Source organism: Protomyctophum bolini (assembly GCF_963924005.1).
Source record: "Protomyctophum bolini genome assembly, chromosome: 4".
NCBI classification, from domain to species: Eukaryota; Metazoa; Chordata; class Actinopteri; order Myctophiformes; family Myctophidae; genus Protomyctophum; species Protomyctophum bolini.
The window spans coordinates 20,593,965-20,614,399 of record NC_137865.1 but is presented as its reverse complement, the minus strand read 5'-3'; the positions used below and the strand labels follow the sequence as shown (position 1 = coordinate 20,614,399).

Below are 20,435 nucleotides of genomic sequence, written 5' to 3'. Positions count from 1 at the left end.
TCTAGACCTCTGGGTTTAAGTAGAAGCGTTTATGACTGATTGGACTTGATGGCTCGTGCTGTTCTTTGGTCTTCCCCGTGTCAGGCTAGTTCAGGATAAAATGCAATTATTTCACATAGCCATCTTTGTGTTTCTTTTAATACTGGTACCAGACACCATTTGTTTTTCAAACAGTACAATACGTATTATACATGCAAAGTACTATTACTACTAGCAGTTTTTCACACGATTTAAGGAAACGGATGACAGAAAGATACAAAAAAGAGAGAAAAGCAAGACTATAAAGTTAAAATAAAAGCTGTCAATGTGATCTTCTACTTCATGTTGATATTTTTTTGTCCAGTAGTTTCAAGTGGGGAGAAATCATCCATAGTAATAGGCTAAATAACAAAATAATAAAACAATGCAAGAAACCAATTTAAGCTTAAAGTTGTTGCTTGTGCAAAATAATTGGAAACTTTAAAAAGTAGGCCTGGTTTCCAGCCCATAGACCCCGCCCACTAACGTCGTTGTAGCTTCCTTGTTGTAGTCACGGAAACAGTTGACAGCGTGACGTCAGATTAATGTATATAGGAGAATAGAAAAGAGAATCGCATTTGTACTGTACAAATGCGATTCTGTACAAATTGTACATCATAGAATTAATACAAATAGGACAGTGAACAGGATTAGTGAAGCTAAGGTTGCACCGTTTTCACCGGCAATATTTAGGTGACGGACCTGGACAAATTACTTCCTTCCGGTGGCCACTGTCAACATGTTAAACAAACAACATGGCTGCATCACCTTCATCAAACGAGGAGATCATATTATCAACTCTGATCGGCTTGTGCGACGGGGAGCTGCTGGACACCAGGCATCATCATCACTCGTCTTCTTTCTCCACCAACAAGATCGGGGACTTGCCGGACATCGTGCCCGCGGTGTGCTGGCAGCATCCCCGCTGCAGTGTGTGCGAGGCGGCGCTGGTGCATGTGGTCCAGATCTACTGTCCGCTGCACTCGTCTCCATATCATAGATGCATACATGTGTTTGCGTGCTGCAGTCCCTCCTGCAACGGGAGACAAGACACCTGGAAGGCTGTGCGATCTCAGTGCCTAGAGACCGACTTGAAAGCTACAAAAACCCAAGTGGTGGAAGGTAATGTACTGTTACAATTTCAAATCGGATATATTTTTTGAATATACCCAGTACTAGTAGCCTACTTTTAACCCAAGTAGAAATTTAACTTTCACTTTAGTAACATTTGACCTAGCCTAAGACTTAGACTCTCATAGATGTATTTATCGATTCATGTCAGAATCGATAAATACATCTACGAGAGTCTAAATCGTAGCCCCTCTCGGAACTCTAAAGTTTAGCCCTGGTGGCCCAAAATAGCAGATTGTAGATCTATTTATGTGTGACAAAGTGATTTGGTGTAGACTGAAAAGCCTACACAAGTCCAGTATAGGATGGAGGACAATTTTACAATGAATTCACATCTCCACGATATCATTATTTTGGTGGCATAATTGTATAATAAATGCATCCCTATGTTTGTGCCGAATCTGGGGGAATCAGAATCAAAAGTGGCGCTCCCTGCCTCCCTCTGTGTTGTGCCAATGGGCATGTAATGATTATGGTCCCATCCCTCCAACCAAGCAGTGAATGGTCTTCCAGTGAGCAGCAGCACAGACTGGTGTGAAGATGCTGATGACTGGGGCATGGGCGATGAAGACCCCCCAACACACCCCCACAATGCAGCACCAATACACACAGGTATATCCATCATATCGATATATGCCATAACACCAATCAATTTAAAATCACCAGGCTGCCAGAGTGTATGCCATTTTTTTAAATGATTATACAAAATAAATGCTTTTGGACAAAGGTTAATTCCAATTGTGTGCTTGTCCATATTATCCAGCTGCAGAGTTGGAGATCAAGGCACCTATAGCCGTTGAGTGTGATGTCAGCGAGGAGCTAGAGGATCTGAGAGTGACTGAGCAGCAGAGTGTTCCTGTCCTTCGTCCATTCTACATCAGTGTGACGGAGGAAGATGACCTGCATGCACAGCAAGGTTTTGTTTTGACTTTGTTTTCAATTTTGTTATTAATTGATTTTATTTTGGTAAAAGAAATACAACACAATATAACTTAAACCCAGGATATCGTCTTTGTTGGGAGGGAGCATCGACAGAAACGATATACACAGTACACACAAGTGTAATGAAACACTTATTTCCAATGTTGTCCTGAAAATATATGAAATAAATAGTCCAATAATTAACATAATAATGACCCTGGGTGCAGAGGATGTCTTGGAGCATCATGTACGGCAGCTGTTGAAGGAGTACGAGCGAAGAGAAGGAGTGAGAGTGGGGGAACTTGACGACTGCGACACTGGTGGAGACGGAGAGAAGTATGAGAAGGCCAAAGCCAGACACGGTGATGCCGTCTTCTCTAGGTCAGTAGTTCTCAAACCATTTTGGGCAAACAAACATTTTGATAAAACACAATTTAATTGTTAATCAGTTTTCATGATGGCGTTCTTCTCCAGGTTCATGAAGAAGATCTCCATCTGTCCGGAACAAATCCTACGCTACAGCTGGAACGGCAAACCTCTCTTCATCTCGGAGCCTCCTTCTAACATGAGCCAGATGGTTCCTCCCTGTAGCTCCTGTGGAAGCCCCAGGACCTTTGAGTTCCAGCTAATGCCTGCTCTGGTGAGCCTGTTGCGGCCTAAAGACTCTACCACCACAAACTGTGACCCGGCAGCGGTCCTGGAGTTTGGAACCGTGCTGGTGTATACGTGTAGGAACAGCTGCTGGCCCTCTGGCTCCAGCAACACGCCTCGAGAAGAGTTCCTTTTCGTCCAAGCAGACCCTGACCAGAAATTCTTTAAGTGACTCAATGTCAGGTCCGGGAAGACCACCATGGTTCTAAATTAGCCTGAAAACCAGACTAATCTGCTGCTACAGAAGAATGAATAAATAAATATATCTCTCTAATGATATTAGTCTGACCATGCTAGGCTAGTTCCAAATCAGTGCAACGTTACCCATTTGGTCTGCTGCAGACAGATTAAAACCCTTGTTTTTAATATTTAAGTAATTAATGAAATAAAGGATTTTTTTTCTACTTCAACTGGACAGAGCTGCCTTGGACCCTCTTTTAAGTTCGCCACCTTATATCTCCTTCCACAGTGACATTGACTCAAGGTATAGAACTTTTTAAGAACTCTTGTGCTTTGCCAGATTAAAACCGGTGTTTTTTCACAGAATGTCTTATTTGGCGGACATTTTGACCACATTTTTCCTTTTATTGTCGATGGCAAATATGAGACGTGTGGGGACAAGATGACGTAATTTTTCCCTTCATTGTCAATGGCATTTAATGTTTGTGTTGCAGACATTTTGTGGGGACAAAAGCTGTAGATTTACATATCATGCAGTGTTGTCAAATGAAGGGTGCACATCAGGGTTAATGTTACTTTAAGGTTCAGGTAAAGGGAATACTACCGGTTAGCCCTGATTGAAGGCTGCTATAAGTGGAAACATGTTGGTTTAATAAAGAGTCTTCTCTTAAATATTTGGATTGCTCTGGATCTGTCTTTTTTTTAGTGGTGCAACCACTCCCTTACGCCTTACGGAGCTGTGTGTGGCTGGCTGGCTGCCTGCCTGGGTGGGTATGAGCACGAAAATAGCATGGTTGTTTTTCACCACCTGTGGATGTTCCGGAGACCCCCACATGGTAACTGTCATTTCTCTACCGTTTTGGACGTGGGGTGGCTCGCCGGAACCGGGCCGGAACCCTGGGCGTGGTCCTGTGGGTCTGGAACTTCCGGGGACCCCCACACGGAGTTGCACCACTCACTTCACACGGGTGTGATTTTTTTGTTGACAATTGTTGTCCAGGATTAGCACCTTACTACTTTTACATCTTTTATACCTGCACGGCTCAGTTGAGCACCTGGTTGTTTGCTTGCCTCTAAAGGGAATACTAGTTGAACTTAAGGAGTGGCGTCTGTTAACACAGTGGTTCCCAAACGTTTTCATGTCAAGGACCCCCAAATCGACTGAATGGACAATTGAGTGTTTGTGTAAAAAACAAACATTGAAGACGAAGGTGAGTACGCAAATTCGGATTGGCCGGAATGAGATGATGTATGATTTCTTTCTGTTTAATATCAACATAGGCCATAATGGTGAGGTAATTCTTCTTTCTCACAGAAGCCTAAAGAGCAGATTTTCTACATCTTTTATTTTTGATTTGAAACTCAAGATACACATTTAAAAAGTTTAAGTAGCTTTAGCTTCACTCAAAAACATACAAGTTACACTTGATGGGGAAATGTTCTTTTGAAAGAAAAATAGAAAAATGTACAGAAAATATACAGGAAAAAAACAAACCTACAAAAAGTGGATATTCCAAAGCACGTTTGTTTTTAAATCTGCAATATCCAGAGTATCAAAAATAGATTCATCATTAAATGAATTAGTCAATAAATAACACATTGTCCTCATTTTGGGGCAAACCTCAGCCTCTGTACCTACATCACAAATTGGTTCTTATAAATTATGTAACATTTAACCTATTGCTTAAATTAGGCTAATTCAATTTACAGATTTGTGCTATTCTTTAATTTAAATTAAAAGTGAATTGTCAGGTAAAATCTTTGGTTATGTAAATGAGGTATTATAACCATCTTTGCTACAAAAAGGCTTTTTATAAATGTTTCAATCCAACTAAAACTCCTGAGATGCATGAAGCAAACAAAATTTGGCCTAATAACCAGTGGTGGAAATTTTAGATTATTTTTTTAATGCTTTATACTTTCACTCCCACACCTCAGAGGCACATATCGTAGTTGTTTACTACAATTATTTGAAAACCTTTATAGTTACTGTAGATTATTACAAAACTTACATTAACCAATTAATCTATCAATTTATTTTGGAGCCATCAAGCATGTTGAAGCGATTTGGACATTTGCTTTATTATTTGCTATGAATTATGCCTTATGAAATGTTTTATGTTGGCCTTATTTTGTTTATTGCTGCCAGCTATTATTAATATGATGATCATCTGATTATGGCGATGTGATGTCCCAGAAGGTGACATCTGGGTGTCACAAGTTTACATTTGGGTGTCACACTGTGATGAGACAGGTGACTGCAGGTGATCCAAAACGGAAACCAGAGTGGCTGGGCAAACATTTTCAACCACATACCTGTACGTATTTATAAACAGAATAAGCCTTCTACGAATTCCTTTGTTTATTTTACTTGAATCGAAAGTCAGGCTGTTCATATTTATGTTTAATAAATTACCTGAAATGACAGGAAATGTTATGTGCGTTTTTAATCCGAAGCCGCTCTAACAAAGGTTAACAGGTACGGTCGCCCCTTTTCCATCTCGCCCCACTACTTTTCCTAGCTGTAAATAACAAACTTAATTCATGTTGGTGATTATATAAAAGGTATTATCATATTAATTTATCATTGTTAACTAAGTTCACTCTGTATATCCACAGGCATAATAGCATGATGCCATTACAAAACATGAAATTACACGAAATGAACTGCTAGAAGGTCCTAAATTAACCTAATTAAGCAGTCGCCGTCTGTCTCATGTTATTCTTTCTTAATCTTACAGAGTACTACTATACAATCAAATAAATCTATATACAAGAACATTTCAGAGAGGGAGGGAAATACTAAATTAACTGTTAACTACATTAACACAGTTCGCGGGGCGAGTTGGTAAAGGGGCGAGTCGTTTGGTATTCTAACAAAGTATGCTTTCCTGCCAATACTTTGTATACAAGCCTTTTGCTTGTAAGAAGAGAATGTTGTAGGTAAATTGTTTTATTGTATTGCTACTTCTGATCTACTACTCTGTAAAATAATGGGAGTACTTGTTCCACCACTGGTAATAAATAACCTCATAAAACTAAACTGCAGACATGCTGCGTCTAGAAGAGGCACTGTAGTTTAGCCACCCATGATACGTAAAGTACAAAAACCCTTAGTTCAGTCAGTGGTTCTCAAGCTGCGGGCCGCAAGGGTTCTGCATATCATTGCTGACAGGGCAGAAACCTCTCATCTCCATAGTCTTAACCTTTTGGGTTTTTTCGTAACTCCCTACTTGTACTATTACTACAGTGTCACAGAAAAGTATCACAAGTATCAGATGTGCAAGCTCGAAACGAAATCAGCTGCAGCTGTTCTAGTCTAGTAGGGGTGAGATAGGTCCCCCTGCATCCGAATGAATGTAACCATTTTTAGGACCCATTTAAGTGATCGATGGGTGAGTCGCAAATATTTTCTTAGTTAACCCATTCTGCAGGGCGGGAACCCCTTTTGGTGTTTTAAGGATTATGTTATACTGTACTATTGAAAAATAGCAGATCTACAAGCTTATAGTGTGGCACTTGGTGCCGCGCTATAAGCTTGTAGGTCTGCTATTTTTTTTAAATCGTGATAATAAATCTTTGCTTCTGTGGGTCTCTGGAACTACATATTTTCAGATGGGGTCGGCGACGAATTTCATATTTTTGGGGTCCTTGACATGAAAAACCTTGAGAACCACTGACATGTTTTTTTTTAGAAGACATTTGTAGAATCGTCCTCAGGTCTAAATGGGTTAAATGCATAAAAATAGCACCGGCATCGACACGTGAAGATGCCTTTATACGCCACCACACAACTCCGTCGTGAAGATGCCTTTATACGCCATCACACAACTCCGTTGTGAAGATGCCTTTATACACCATCACACAACTCCGTCGCTTGCAGACAGCGACTGACATTCAAGCTAACTTGTTTTACTTCAGGTTTTGTCGGCAAGTGACACCTTGGAGCAGTGGCGTATAATCGTCGCTGTCAGGGCGGACACATTGTATGTCCAGAACAGTTACTTTTGAGGAAATCGGGTTGAGTTAAATATTTACTCACAAGCTCTTGTGAATACTCATTGGTTCAATATTTATAAAAACTTCACAGATATAACCACTAAACACTTTCAAAATGTTTGCGATGCCTTGTGAGCTTGTAGATCGGTTATTTTAGCCACTTTTGCACCGCGCACTTGTATGATGAAGTAGTAGGGTGTTAAAATGTACGAAAACAAACCATAATAGCTTGAAATATGGAGATAGATGGTTTTGTGCCTCGACAGCGACGATTCTAAGCTTGAGCAAGGAGAACATAATTACTGAAGGCTTCCGCAGTATTGCAGTGCTGTGTCAGCAGAGTTCTGGTCCCAGCCATACGGGTCCTGGGCTCCCAGGACCATGTCATCACTGCTGCTCAGCTGGAAGGTGTCTCTGTCGATGATTTCGTTCACTGTGAGAAGGAAACACAGTAACAAAATTGTGTAAGTGAAGTTATAATTCACCCTTTGTCAGACATCTGATTGGTCCCTGACTGACTAACCAGCAGGCCCTGGTTCAGCCTTGTTTATGTTAAATTTGCCAAAACATCATTTTGGAAAAAACTAAAAACAAACATGATATGTCCAGTCACCATGCTGCACCTGTAAGGCTGTACCCTAGCCCTGTTTTTAGGACTCGAACTTCAGGAAGGAAAGAGCAGGAAGAGCATGCAGTCTAGTGAGCTTACTGTAAGTAACCCGCCCAATTGGTCAGCTGACAGCTGCCACATCAGCGAAAAATATTATAAATAATATTTTCGGTTCATTAAGAGCTGGAGAGACATAAATGTCCCTATGTTTGGGTCGTGCCATAGGCCAAAGCAGGTAATGTTTTTCAAGAATAGCCAAAATGTTATCAAAATGTTCTAGATTAGCAATTTTCTGAATACAAATTTGAATGTATAAAACTAGAATTTCATGCCCGCTACGCGGGCATTCATTCCAGATTACGTTGCCGCGCACTATGGGAAGAAGGAAATTGCGGGAGTTGACTCCACATGTAGTAACGGCGCGCATGTTGTAGTTGCATTCGTCCAAAGCAAACTTCAATTGAAATAAAAGAAATGGTTTTTCATTTTCAGGTCATTAACGCTTTTCATGAGACAAAAATAAATCTAAAATGCAATTTATAGCCTATTATAAAATCCCAGGTTGATATAATACACAATCCTCTGTGATCACCAACTCACCAGAACATCTCACATTAAAAACGTTTGGATTGTCATGTTTGAAAGTATTGTACATGCAACACTGAGCCTGTAAGCTGTGTGATGCTAACGCGCTAACACCGTTAGCATGGTCTGTCTTGGTCAAATAAAAAACGGGCAATGTAGACACACAAGGTTACATGAGTTTATAATGTTACATCGTGTGTTTCTGTGGTAAACAACTCATGTTAGGTCTGCGCACACTGTACGTTGCTATGGCAACCTGTCATCAAATGCTGCTAACGTTAGCATGTGTGCTATCAGGCAAAAGCTGAGATAGATATAAAACTACTACTGGGGAAAATGTCATACAAAACACAACACCTAAAATCGGAATGTTATTGTGACCTATTGAGCACAAACAGACCATCATGATTTGCTTGCTGGACCTATAATTAATTTATTTGCATTACATTTCCACTCGCCCATATAAATGAAAAGCAAGATGGCTGCGACAGATTGTGAGATAGACGGAGAGAACAGAGCTGGTGACGTGTGAGCCAGGGCAGTGTTGCCAGGTTTGCGAATTGTAAGCGAGTTGTAGTGTATGTAAGTAGCGTGGTTTAAAGGCCTTGTTTCTGGCCCTGTTGGGGCAACAGCATACTCGGGGGTGTGGGTGATTGGTGTATTAAACAAATGCATTGCCGGCGTGAGTGTGGAAGTGAGGCATTAATTTGGCAGTGCAAAGACTAATGTTTGACGGCTGGTGGTCTGCTTTGTGGTTGGGCGCCTTATGAGGAGATAGCTTTTGAACACTGCGAAGGGTAAGTGTGTGACGTCACTGCCCGTGTGAGTGTGTGTGTGTGTGTGTGTGTAGTGTGTAAGATGGTGTTGTGGGTGTTGCAATAGCGACGTAGCTGTTGTGGCTTTGGGTTTCTTCTGGGTACAACGTATTGCGTACAGCTTTTTGGGTACCTTTTGGGGCTTCTCCAATGTATAATAGATAGGGCTTAAGTGGTAAATACAACCAATAAAATAGATCTATCTACCTATCCTGAAAGGAAAGTCTGGTGGATTTGAAACTTCTGAGTCAGTGCACTGACCTTTAACACGTAAACATTTAACTTATTTAACACTTAAACACTACATTTAACTCTGTTTAAGACATGAGACCTGGACTTTCTTTTCTCTTTCTTTCTTTCTTTTAAGTTTCTAGGATCTGCAGGTTCAGCCACAGGGGGGTAGCAGAGTGCCTTTAGGGCGGCTGTGGATCAGGAGGTAGAGCAGGTCGTCCAATGATCCATGGGTCAGCGGTTCGAATCCCGGCTCCTCCTGTCCACATCGAAGTGTCGAAGTGTCCTTGGGCAAGACACTGAACCCTACATTGCCTCCAATGAGTCGGTCGGTGTGTGAATGTGGGAAGTGAGGACGCTGGCGTCGACTGTTCGCCGCCTCACCTCCCAATGTATGAATGAATGAACCATTGTAAAGCGCTTTGAGCACTTGGAAAAGTGCTATGAAAATGCAATTCATTATATATTGATTATTCTAATTTCAACCACTTAAATTATTTTTTATTAGCAAAATATAGGCTATTTGTATTGTTGCAACATTTATGTGGTAGTGTGTATAACAAAGTAGGGCGTTAATTTATAAGGAAAAATAGTTGAAATATGGAGATACAAGGTTTCTGCCTCGTATCTCGTATTCTGACATGGCAACTAAAAGAATGGCTCCAAACAAATTAGCGAGTGTATTAATACTCCCCCAGTGCTGCTGAAAACAAGAGGGAATGGTTCTAGATAGAACCTCTATACATAGCACTCGCCACTCTCACAAAGGTGCTGTGGTTTTCTGAAACCTGAGCTTATGTGTGACAGCAGATGAAAGCCAGCGCACATCAACATGCACTCAGGCTGTGTGTTTATTTTTGAAGTTTTCTAAATTTGTAAATTGTATGAAACAGATGCCGGGCACATTTATGCTAAACAATTTGACTTGTTCAATTACAAATAGTGATATATTCAAGAGTAAGAGTTTTTGTTGTGCGGTGATCTCAGTCAATTGGTTTCTCAATCAACCGTAACGTAAGCTACACCCCTCCATCTTCCATTTATTTTAAGCTCAGTCCACACCAATGATTTGCAGTGGTCTAAATTTGATTTAATTTGAAAAGAAAAAAATATAGGTATAACGAAAACTGCCATGTTGAATTAAGTTTTTGTTAGATTTTTACTTTTCAATACTTTTCAACACTTTTCAATACTTTTCATTGGTTCAATATCTTTTTAACCAACACACAGACATAAGGGCATTCATTGATTTATGGAAAACCTGAAAATGGAGTTAGCTGGTTTCTGCCGGACAGCAACGAATATTAATATATAGCCCTATTTTATACTTTGGGGTTCTAGGGCAACTGCCTATCCAGCCGACTCAAAGCTATCCACTGCGCTGACTGAGTTTGAAGTCGGTCGGTCGAGTTCTACAGATACGTGAACTACAGACGTACAGAGATGCTGTGCATTTATTGTAAAGATGAAAACAGGTGAGGCGGACCTTTAAGTTGAAAAAGAAACATTGGAGTAACTTCTTCCATCACTGCAAACAAAGCAAAGAGAGACAGGACTAAATAAAGCGGGTGAATGTCAAGTTCAAAGCCCTACAGCCCGTCGCACGTGGCTCTTATTTCCATCGCCTCGTAGGGCGGGAGTGGCCATGGCGTCTTTTTGGAGTTCCCGTCATAGTTGCCCTATGCTAGGACAGCTGGCATATTGTCACTGTTGGGTGGAAACCTTGTATGTCCAAAACTGTTACTTTTCAGGAAAAAAAGAAAAAAGAAAATTATCCAATGGATCCATCCATTGTAGTTATTATTTAGTCACACGCTCTTGTTAATACTTTAACTTTCACATTGAATAATAGCTAAAGTAACGCAATGTGACACGTTGTGAGCTTGATCAATACTGTTTTGCTTCATAGATGACATCAATTCGTGAACAAACATAAAATGTTGAAACATGGAGGCAGGTTTTTGCCTGACAGCTGGCATTCGGTAAGTGTGGCAGATTAAAATGGGAGGTATCTTTAGCACGCCTCCATCAGCGGCACACACACACACTCACACACACACCCCCACAATTTAGGCATTTGGCACACGCGCACACACACACACAATTTAGGCCTTTACCACACACACTTTAAAATGAAAGCATTTAGCACGCGCGCACACACAGTCATCACACACAGTCATCTCCTCAGCCAAGCAACCAGTGATGGAAGAACTACTTTGATTATTATTAGTATTAGTATTAGTAGTGGGCTGTTATAAATGGGCTAGTGGGGCTCAGTCCCCCTATCCTATGAAAGAAAGATGAGAAATTAAATTGTTATTAAAATGTTTTAGAAGAGTTTATTTTATATGCTGGTATAACCTAGAGCAGCAACAGCTGCTTGAGTTAGGGTTATTAATGTTGGGGAAAGTCAATATGGAGACTCAAATTGATGGGGGCCACCGAATTGCAACACAGAGGCACACTGAGCCGGTGAAGAAGAACAGGCATGCATTATCACATTTCTGTAGGACACATGAGCTCGCTCTACGGGGGTCAGACGAAACAGCGACTTCCCTCCATAGAGGCGTGTTTCTGGACCTAGTGGATCAGTTACAATCTTTAGACAGCCATTTAGCTGATCACCTGTCCAGCACAAATGTTGCAACGTACACGTCTTAAGACCAGTCAAAATGAGTTGCTTGATTGTATGCTATCTGTTTATGAACAACAACTGGCTCATGATATCTCTACGGCACCATTTGAGACACAAATGGTGCCGTGGAGATATCATCAGCGCAAGCCGACGAGACAACGGATGTGGCCTGCACATGCCAGTGCGTATTTGTGCTCCGCTATATCATGAAGGCTCCATTGTGGAGCGATTTTTGGGTTATTTCCAGTTAGTGAACAGAACTGCAGCGGAACTTGAACAACTCATCACAGAGAAGCTTCAGCCGTATGAATTGGATAATAAGTTGATTGCACAGACGTAGGATGGGGCAGCAGTAATGAGTGGCGCGACATGCAGGCTTACAGGTCAGACTGAAAGAAACCTATCCACGACACACACTTTCTAACTGAGAACAATCTTCGCAACACCTTTTCTGAAAACTTGAAATTGACCCAAATAGCCCTCACAACCCCCATGGCAAGTGCTGATTCAGTGGAGTAGAAGTATAACATAACAAACAAAAAAGGAAATACTCAAGTAAAAGTACCTAAAAATTGTACCGAGGTACAGTACCCGAGTAAACGTAGGCTACTTATAGTTACTTTGCACCACTGCCCTCAAAACTATAATTAACCCAGATCAGTTGGCAATAGGGGGTCGGTCAGGCCAACATGTCTCTCAGTAGGAGAGCAAACACACGGCTCAGTGCTGTGGGCATATGGTGACAAGCAGACTGTTTCACAACTGTGTGTTCTGGGCAAACACACAGCTTGTGTGACAAGAGGTGATTAATTAAATCTGCTAGGCGTGGGGAGAGCAGCCTGAGGGCCTCATGGTCCACTTGGAATCACAGCCAAACCGTTACTGGGAACAACAACAGCACCCCTGCTGTGCGTGCGTGTGCGTGTGTGTGTGTGTGTGTGTGTGTGTGTGTGTGTGTGTGCGCTGTGCAATGGCATCTTTTTTGGTTTCTCTGCCTTCCATCATCAGGCGATAACGTCGCTATCAGAATCTCCACTTTTTGTGTTTTTCTCGTAAATTAATACCCTACTTTGTCATACTACAGTAAAAAAAACAATTGGGATTTTTAAAAGGCAAACAGAAATGTAATTTTCTGAATTAAATTTACTTGAATTTGCTATGCTCCAAAGTTGAGTGCCAAAAACACAATAAAATTGTTAATCACACCGTTTCTATGACAATTCACCCTTTGTCAAGTCCCGGCCGTGGCTGTGCCCCTCTTCACACCCACTGGTTGGCGTTTTGTGGTTGGACAAAAATCCTCTCTCTCCATCCACTACCATTGAAATAAGGTGTTTTTCAGTTGCTTCGTATTGATATTCTGTGCACTCAATTCTTATTTTAAAGTTGGTGTCAGCAAAAAGGAACATCACAGGTGCAGCATGGTTACTGGGCATATCATTTGTTTTTAGTTTTTTGCTTTAGCAAATTCAAAATAAACAAGGCGGAACCAGGGCGGCACAAGGCAGGAAGAGACTGCTATATTGGTCAGTCAGGGACCAATCAGAAGGCTGACACAGGGTGAATTATTTGGCAATGCCTACAAACGTACCGTCATCCAGCGTAATCTCCTGGAGGCCCATACAGGCCTGGTGTGGCAGCTCGTCTGGTTCCTGCTTGATGCCGACCACATCTCCAGAGCTGGAGAACAGGGAGTGGGGTGCCGACGCATGCTGCTTCTGGGGGTCCACACAGCTGAGGAGGAGGACTCTCCTTGGAGATCCAGGAGAGGAGACCTGAGGCTTCTGGGGGGAGGAGGCGGCAGCCTGGGTCGGGATAATTATGAAACAAAAAGGCTGGTAAACGAGGCTAGGGTCAAGAGGAGGCTTGGTTCTTATAGTGAACTAATAGGCCTACTTAACCAAATAACGGAAACATTTTAGTTAACTGAAATAAAAATGTAAATGAGGCTTTACAAAATAAATTATCATAATAATAATAATAATAATAATAACTAACTGAAACTGTGTTGTGCGTTTACAAAATAAAACAAAATCCCTGTTATCCCTGTCAATATTTTCAAAAATAGTGAAAATGTACATCAGAAGCTCACTCAGCGTCACAACTCGAGCTTGTAGATCTGCTATCTTCTGACTACACCTTATTGCATCAACAACTAAAACTAACACTAAACCTAATAAGAAGTTAACTAAACTAAAACTAAACCATACCATCTTCGACTGTTTCTCCAGAGTCGGGGGATGAGGGCTACGAGTGTTCTCCTACTAAAGTGGCTATTTTGGTCACCCGTCTAAATCCATAAAACACCTCCGCTACCGGTCACATTATGCATAGGTGTGGTTTGGACTTTGGGCGTTACAATAATTAAACCAATCACCGTGCCACACTGCCACATGCCATTTAGTCGGGGGCCCCGGGGATATTTTGGTTCAGATTCTCGCAAATTCGCCAAATTTGGCACAGATGTTGTCCATACCGTACTTAATCATTTTAAGATGGGTGCCAAGATTGGCGCCCCATGGTACTGCCATATTGCGCAATCCAATATGGCTGCCACCCGGAAAAAAACGGAAAGTCATAGAATCATAAATGATACAACTTTTTACGGGGTTTCTGGGTCGTAGAATCTGATTCTGGTGTTGTTTTAATCATTTGAGGTCAAGATTACCCCTCAAGGTCAAGTTTACTCATCAAAGTTAGTATATAAAGGTAATATTGGGGTAAAATCCAATATTTCTGGTGCGCCATGCCAGATGCTACCCCCAAAAAGTTATTTTTTTTCCATTATAAGTTGTAGTTGTATATGTATCAATGTTTCACAACTCAAAACAGTAGATTGTTTATTATAAACAACAAACTAAGTCCAACTTCAACAACAGTAAACAACAGTAGGGGACAATGTAATCAAAATAGTTACTCCGTAAAACTTGCTAAAATCAAAAAGTTAGATCACAATGTTGTCTTTCACATTCTTTGTGTCTCCATCCCTTGCAAGGTGTGGAGTTACTGGCTGTCATCTTCATTATTAAGGCACCCACCTTCGCATTTGCAGAGGATTGTGCATCGGACACCGATACGGTGGCATTTGCACCTTCCCATGCATCCCTTGAGGCAGCCACAGCGCACAAGAAGGTCACATGCTGCTGATGCATCACTAAGAGTGGTCCACAGTGGTTGCCATGTGCCAGTGCCATCTTTGTGCCAGCCCCACTCACTGAAGTCAGGAATTTCCTGCTGGACCAAGGTTGCCTGATTCCACCGAGAGCCACCAAGAGAGCCACCGAGAGAGAGCACCGAGAGCCACCGAGCCTGGCGGACAGAGGGTCTCTGCGATCTGGGACAAAGTCTGACATTCTTCAATGCCTCAATGCTAGCACAGGTCATGCAGCTTCTGCCAAACAAGCTACCGTTGTGGTGTTGGATATGGCAGCAGTCATCCACATGGTGCGCCCCACAACAGCAAAGACATTCAGCGAGTATGTCTTGCTCAACATTACACCATTTCTGGAGGCCCAAATGACAACTAGTACCCAACGCATTGATGCTGTATGGGACAACTACCCAGAGGAAAATAACCTAAAATATCTTACACAGAAACGGTGTGGGAATGGTTCACGGACAAAAGTCGTGATGGTAGCACTCCAATTCCTAAGCATGAATGGAGTGGCTTCCTAAAAAACGAGGACAACAAAAAGGAGCTCTTCTCATTCATCAGCACACAGATCTCAAAGAATGACATGCGTGGAAATCTCCTTCTGACTACCCGCTTTGAGACTGTGCTCTCCAACATGCCTTGTGATGTCACAAAACTACAGAAGTGCAACCATTCTGAGGCAGACACCAGGATCCTCCTGCATCTGGCACATGCAGCAGAGCAGGGTCATACAACAGCCTTTGTTCGCACCGTAGACAGCGATGTTTTGGCAATCCGGTTTTTCGAGACCCTTGGCCTAACCGAGCTCTGGGTGTGTTTCGGTACTGGTCGAAAATATCGTGACATACCAGTCCATACCATCTACTCTGATCTCGGTCCATCAAAGTCATTGGCACTACCCCTCTTCCACAGCTTAACAGGGTGTGACACAACTTCCCAGTTTCTTGGATGTGGCAAGAAGACAGCTTGGGCAGCCTGGAGAAGCATACCAGACCTCACCAACACACTAGTTGCTCTCACAAACACCCCTGACCTCTTCAGTCTTGAGTCTGTGCATATGCAGAACATGTACAGCAAGGGGTGTGGTGCAGCTGGTGTCAATGAGGCCAGACATTGCCTCTTCACCACTGGAAGTAGATCACTGGAAAACCTCCCACCTACCCAAGCTGCACTGTTCCAGCATGTCAAGCGAGCGCTACTGCAGGCAATTTTCTAGTGGAATCAGGCAACCTCGGTCCAGCAGGAAATTCCTGACTTCAGTGAGTGGGGCTGGCACAAAGATGGCACTGGCACATGGCAACCACTGTGGACCACTCTTAGTGATGCATCAGCAGCATATGTGACCTTCTTGTGCGCTGTGGCTGCCTCAAGGGATGCATGGGAAGGTGCAAATGCCACCGTATCGGTGTCCGATGCACAATCCTCTGCAAATGCGAAGGTGGGTGCCTTAATAATGAAGATGACAGCCAGTAACTCCACACCTTGCAAGGGATGGAGACACAAAGAATGTGAAAGACAACATTGTGATCTAACTTTTTGATTTTAGCAAGTTTTACGGAGTAACTATTTTGATTACATTGTCCCCTACTGTTGTTTACTGTTGTTGAAGTTGGACTTGTATTAGTTTGTTGTTTATAATAAAGAATCTACTGTTTTGAGTTGTGAAACATTGATACATATACAACTACAACTTATAATGGAAAAAAAAAAACTTTTTGGAGGTAGCATCTGGCATGGCGCACCAGAAATATTGGATTTTACCCCAATATTACCTTTATATACTAACTTTGATGAGTAAACTTGACCTTGAGGGGTAATCTTGACCTCAAATCATTAAAACAACACCAGAATCAGATTCTACGACCCAGAAACCCCCTAAAAAGTGGTATCATTTATGATTCTATGACTTTCCGTTTTTTTCCGGGTGGCAGCCATATTGGATTGCGCAATATGGCAGTACCATGGGGCGCCAATCTTGGCACCCATCTTAAAATGATTAAGTATGGTGTGGACAACATCTGTGCCAAATTTGGCGAATTTGCGAGAATCTGAACCAAACGGCCCTTTTTTCCCCCTGGGGCCCCCCACTAATTGCCTTTAAGAGATCCCTTATCCGTTGCCTGTTGTGCCCAGTGCTATATTACTTCATAGCCTTAGCTTAGCCTTACGGCCTATGCTCATAGCCCATGGAATAGTGATTCTTTGCTGCCTTGAAGTCTCACTTGTGCTGCACCCTACCTCCCTTGCGGTTTTCTTTTTCTTCCCACCGCGCAGAGCCAAGAACACTCATCTTTTCATTGAGTCACAACTCGCTCAGATCAAATTTTTTTAATTTCAAAGTGCTGTGTAATCTCCGAAATTCAAGCTTTCATTTGGTATATAGATTGTGCGTGTAGGCCGTCTCTACGAAAGGGTATCAAGCGAAAAATAAAGTTCGGGAAATCGGATTAAACCCCATTTGTTGCGCTATGCCTGGGGTGATGAAACTGAACGAGCAAATGGAATCGCGCACAATGCCTGGCACAAGTTAAATAACTTCTTTGACTAGACAATTATATAAACACAATGGACACAAGGAAGTGACAGGCACTGTCACTTTTTTTTATAGGACAATTACAAAGAGATCCGTATGAGAATAAGCAGAGATGAAGCAGCCTGACTCCGCAGACATCTCCAATGCAGGCGCGCAGCACACGCCGCTCTATACCAAACTAATTTGGCATTACGTTTACGGGTGCTTTTAAACTCCACTATGCGCCTTCCCAAATGTGGTGACCAAAATAGCCATTTAGGGGAAAGTGTGCCAACACACCCATGACCACACCTCTAGGCGCAAATACCGGTGTCTGCATAATGGATAGCAGCGCAGGTGACGCTGGACCACCATAATAGCATTTAGGGACAGAGCAAGCTCCTATACTCGGAATTTTCGGACAGCGGCTGACTTGCGGGCAGCGTCGCGAAAACAGAGCCCCTTATCCGTAAACTACTTTGCCTTCTCTTTTTACTATTTTAAAAAACTTTTTTAAATAGTTCAAATAGCCAATCTACAAGCTCACAACGTGTCATGTAGATCGGCTAGTTGAACTATTAAAAAAAATATATAAAAAATAATACATTTTTAAAAAAGCCAAAGAAGTTTAGGGATAAGTGGTTTTGCACGGACGAAAATAGACCATAATCCCCCATCTGGTCCTTGGTCTGCCTGGGGGCCTCCCCCCAGGACCTCCCTAGGGACACTCAGGAGGCATCCTTACTAGATGCCCAAACCACTGGCTCCCTGCCAGGTGAAGGAGCAGCGCCTCTACTCTGGGGCTCTCCCGGGTGACTGAACTGAAAGGGAGATCATTTCAGCCACTTTGTATCCACAATCTTATTCTTTAACCCCAGCATCTGTATTCTGGGAAAACCCAGAACTTCATGACTATAGGTTTTAAAAACTAAACTAGCGGAACCGCTTTAAATACTAATGTAAAATAAACTGTCATTGATAACACAAACTCAAAATGATAAAGATAACATAATAATAACGACAAAGACAAAACTATAATAACCTTGGTTTGAGGAGCTGAGAGGTGCAAGCTGGTTGCCCCCGAGGTGGAGAGGGACTCGGGGCGGCCCGTTGAGGGGAAGCGTGCTATGGGATGGCTGGTGACGGAACAGACCGGGGCAGGGTGGTGGTGCTGGTGCTGATCAGGCCTGAGGGGACCACTCTGGTGTTCAGACCGAGTGGCCGGGACGACAGGCGATCTTACGGGAGAACTGGACTGGTGGCTGTAAGGCACGGTTTTGGGCGAGGGCATGGTCTGTGAGGCCAGTCCAGGGTCTACGGTTTGCATAGTGTTTATCCGCGGCTGTCCCGCCACGTCAGGACCAAAGCCACGCTGAAGGTGAGAGGGGTACGTAAGTGGAGAAGGACCTAAAAGAGAAATCAGAACATTATTGTCATGTCACATGTTTATAGGTGTAACAAATAATCTTGCCCCATGAAGTCCGTATTAGGGCATTAAGCAACTAGTCGTCTAGTTTACTACCGTAGTCGACTAGTAAATCCACTAGTCGACCTTGTTGGTCGACTAGTGATATAACTATAAATAGTTATATGCGTATATAACATTCGGAACATCTCGCAGGCAGGACATAACAGAATAGTCATGAAGATGATTGGGTGGTTAACACAAAAAAGTCTGAGATTGTTATGAGCGAGGAGAATTTAACCTGCTGATAATTATTTCATTGGCCCAGTTTGAAGCTTTGCTATATTGCTGCCATATAAAGACAACACCCTCTCGATCCTCGATTGTCCCTTTGATAAAGTGTGTTTCTGTTGCTGCCTCAAAAACACTGCAATATACAGAAAAAATGATAAAACCTTGTCTGAAAACAAAACAAAACATGAATAACAGACAAAACGTTCAGAGGCAGTGGGTAAAAGTGATTGACAAAGTGAGGTCGAATCTTTTAGATAAAAAAGGTCAAAACGTGTCGCACCGCAGTTCAAGCTTGCAGATCTGCTACTTTTGATGCTTTTGCGTGACGCTGTAGTATGATTAGTGTAGGGCAGCAGTGTCTCGGGGGTAGAGTGGCCGGTAGAGCGGTCGGAAGGGAAAGCGGGCTCCTCCCGAGTTAGTGTCGACTCTGAACCCCTAATTGCTCCCGATGTGAAGGTTGGTGCCTTGCATGGTTTCCCCCGCCATCTGTGTATGAATGTGTGTGTGTGTGTGTGTGTGTGTGTGTGTGTGTGAATGGGTGAATGTAATTCACAATCTATGTAAAGCACTTTGGATAAAATAAAGCGTTTTATTATAAATGCACCATTTAGCTTATAAAGCAGGGTGTTAACTTACGAAAAAAACTCAAAGATATGGCGGTTTCTACCCGACAGCGATGATAAGCTACAGTACATAAGATGCAGCAGCACACATGTGGCACACAGGGCCTTTGTGCGGAAAAAGGAAAAGTTCTCACGTGCAGGTGAATATGCCGGCTGCGGCGGAGCCGGGTAATCGTAGAGCGGCCTGTCAGGACAGAAGGCTCGGTCGGGGGAGGGCAGCTGAGCCACCATCATTGAATAGACGCCAGGTGGATTATGGGCCGGCATGTAGTCCAATTCACAGCGCTCCTGCTTTATCAGCGGAGCTCCGGCGGCGCCGCGGCCACCGGCAGGGACGAAGCAGAACGGCGCCGCAGTGGCGCCCGCCAAGTACGTGAAGCTCTGAGTTAGGCTCCTTTTCCTTCTGCCGTTGGACACGTAGAAGTGGACCTGTGCTGCGCTGGTGCTCTTATTGTTGTGGTATGGGGGGATCTCCACCACGATGCTGCACTGAAACACACAAAGGAGGATGTTGCCATTATGGCCTGTCACAATTTTACATAATATCTCCATATTTATTGTAACGAAGTGGTCCTCCGTTACTTATATTTTGCACATTTATGCTTATTTTGCACACATATTGTACCAGTGTTTGATTGAAGTATTTATATTTGCACAGCATAATGCACTTT

At 42.7% G+C, this 20,435-nt stretch overlaps 2 protein-coding genes across 5 annotated transcripts in view; one reads left to right on the top strand and one right to left on the bottom strand.

Moving 5' to 3' along the window:
- The first annotated feature begins 646 nt into the window (after positions 1 to 646).
- Positions 647 to 4,060, top strand: pdcd2l (programmed cell death 2-like). 2 transcript variants are annotated; one of them, XM_080762328.1, is made up of 5 exons: positions 647 to 1,140; positions 1,645 to 1,761; positions 1,913 to 2,065; positions 2,298 to 2,451; positions 2,545 to 4,060. In XM_080762328.1, the coding sequence occupies exons 1-5, from the start codon at positions 774 to 776 to the stop codon at positions 2,891 to 2,893; spliced, it is 1,140 nt and encodes a 379-aa protein (XP_080618454.1). In that variant the 5' UTR covers positions 647 to 773; the 3' UTR covers positions 2,894 to 4,060. The 2 variants fall into 2 exon arrangements, with proteins under 2 accessions (XP_080618454.1, XP_080618455.1); XM_080762329.1 differs by having other exon boundaries at positions 1,648 to 1,761; positions 2,545 to 4,045.
- A 91-nt stretch (positions 4,061 to 4,151) lies between these two features.
- The window catches only part of LOC308314686 (nuclear factor of activated T-cells, cytoplasmic 3-like), a 28,341-nt gene continuing 12,057 nt past the window's right edge, over positions 4,152 to 20,435 (bottom strand). For all 3 annotated transcript variants that reach the window (XM_080762316.1, XM_080762317.1, XM_080762318.1), the window contains exons 12-15: positions 19,899 to 20,253; positions 18,485 to 18,849; positions 13,368 to 13,581; positions 4,152 to 7,333 (exon numbers count right to left, since the gene is read on the bottom strand). In XM_080762316.1, coding sequence (XP_080618442.1) covers positions 7,200 to 7,333; positions 13,368 to 13,581; positions 18,485 to 18,849; positions 19,899 to 20,253 — 1,068 coding nt within the window. In that variant the 3' untranslated portion in view covers positions 4,152 to 7,199. The remainder of the gene's footprint in view (positions 7,334 to 13,367; positions 13,582 to 18,484; positions 18,850 to 19,898; positions 20,254 to 20,435) is intronic.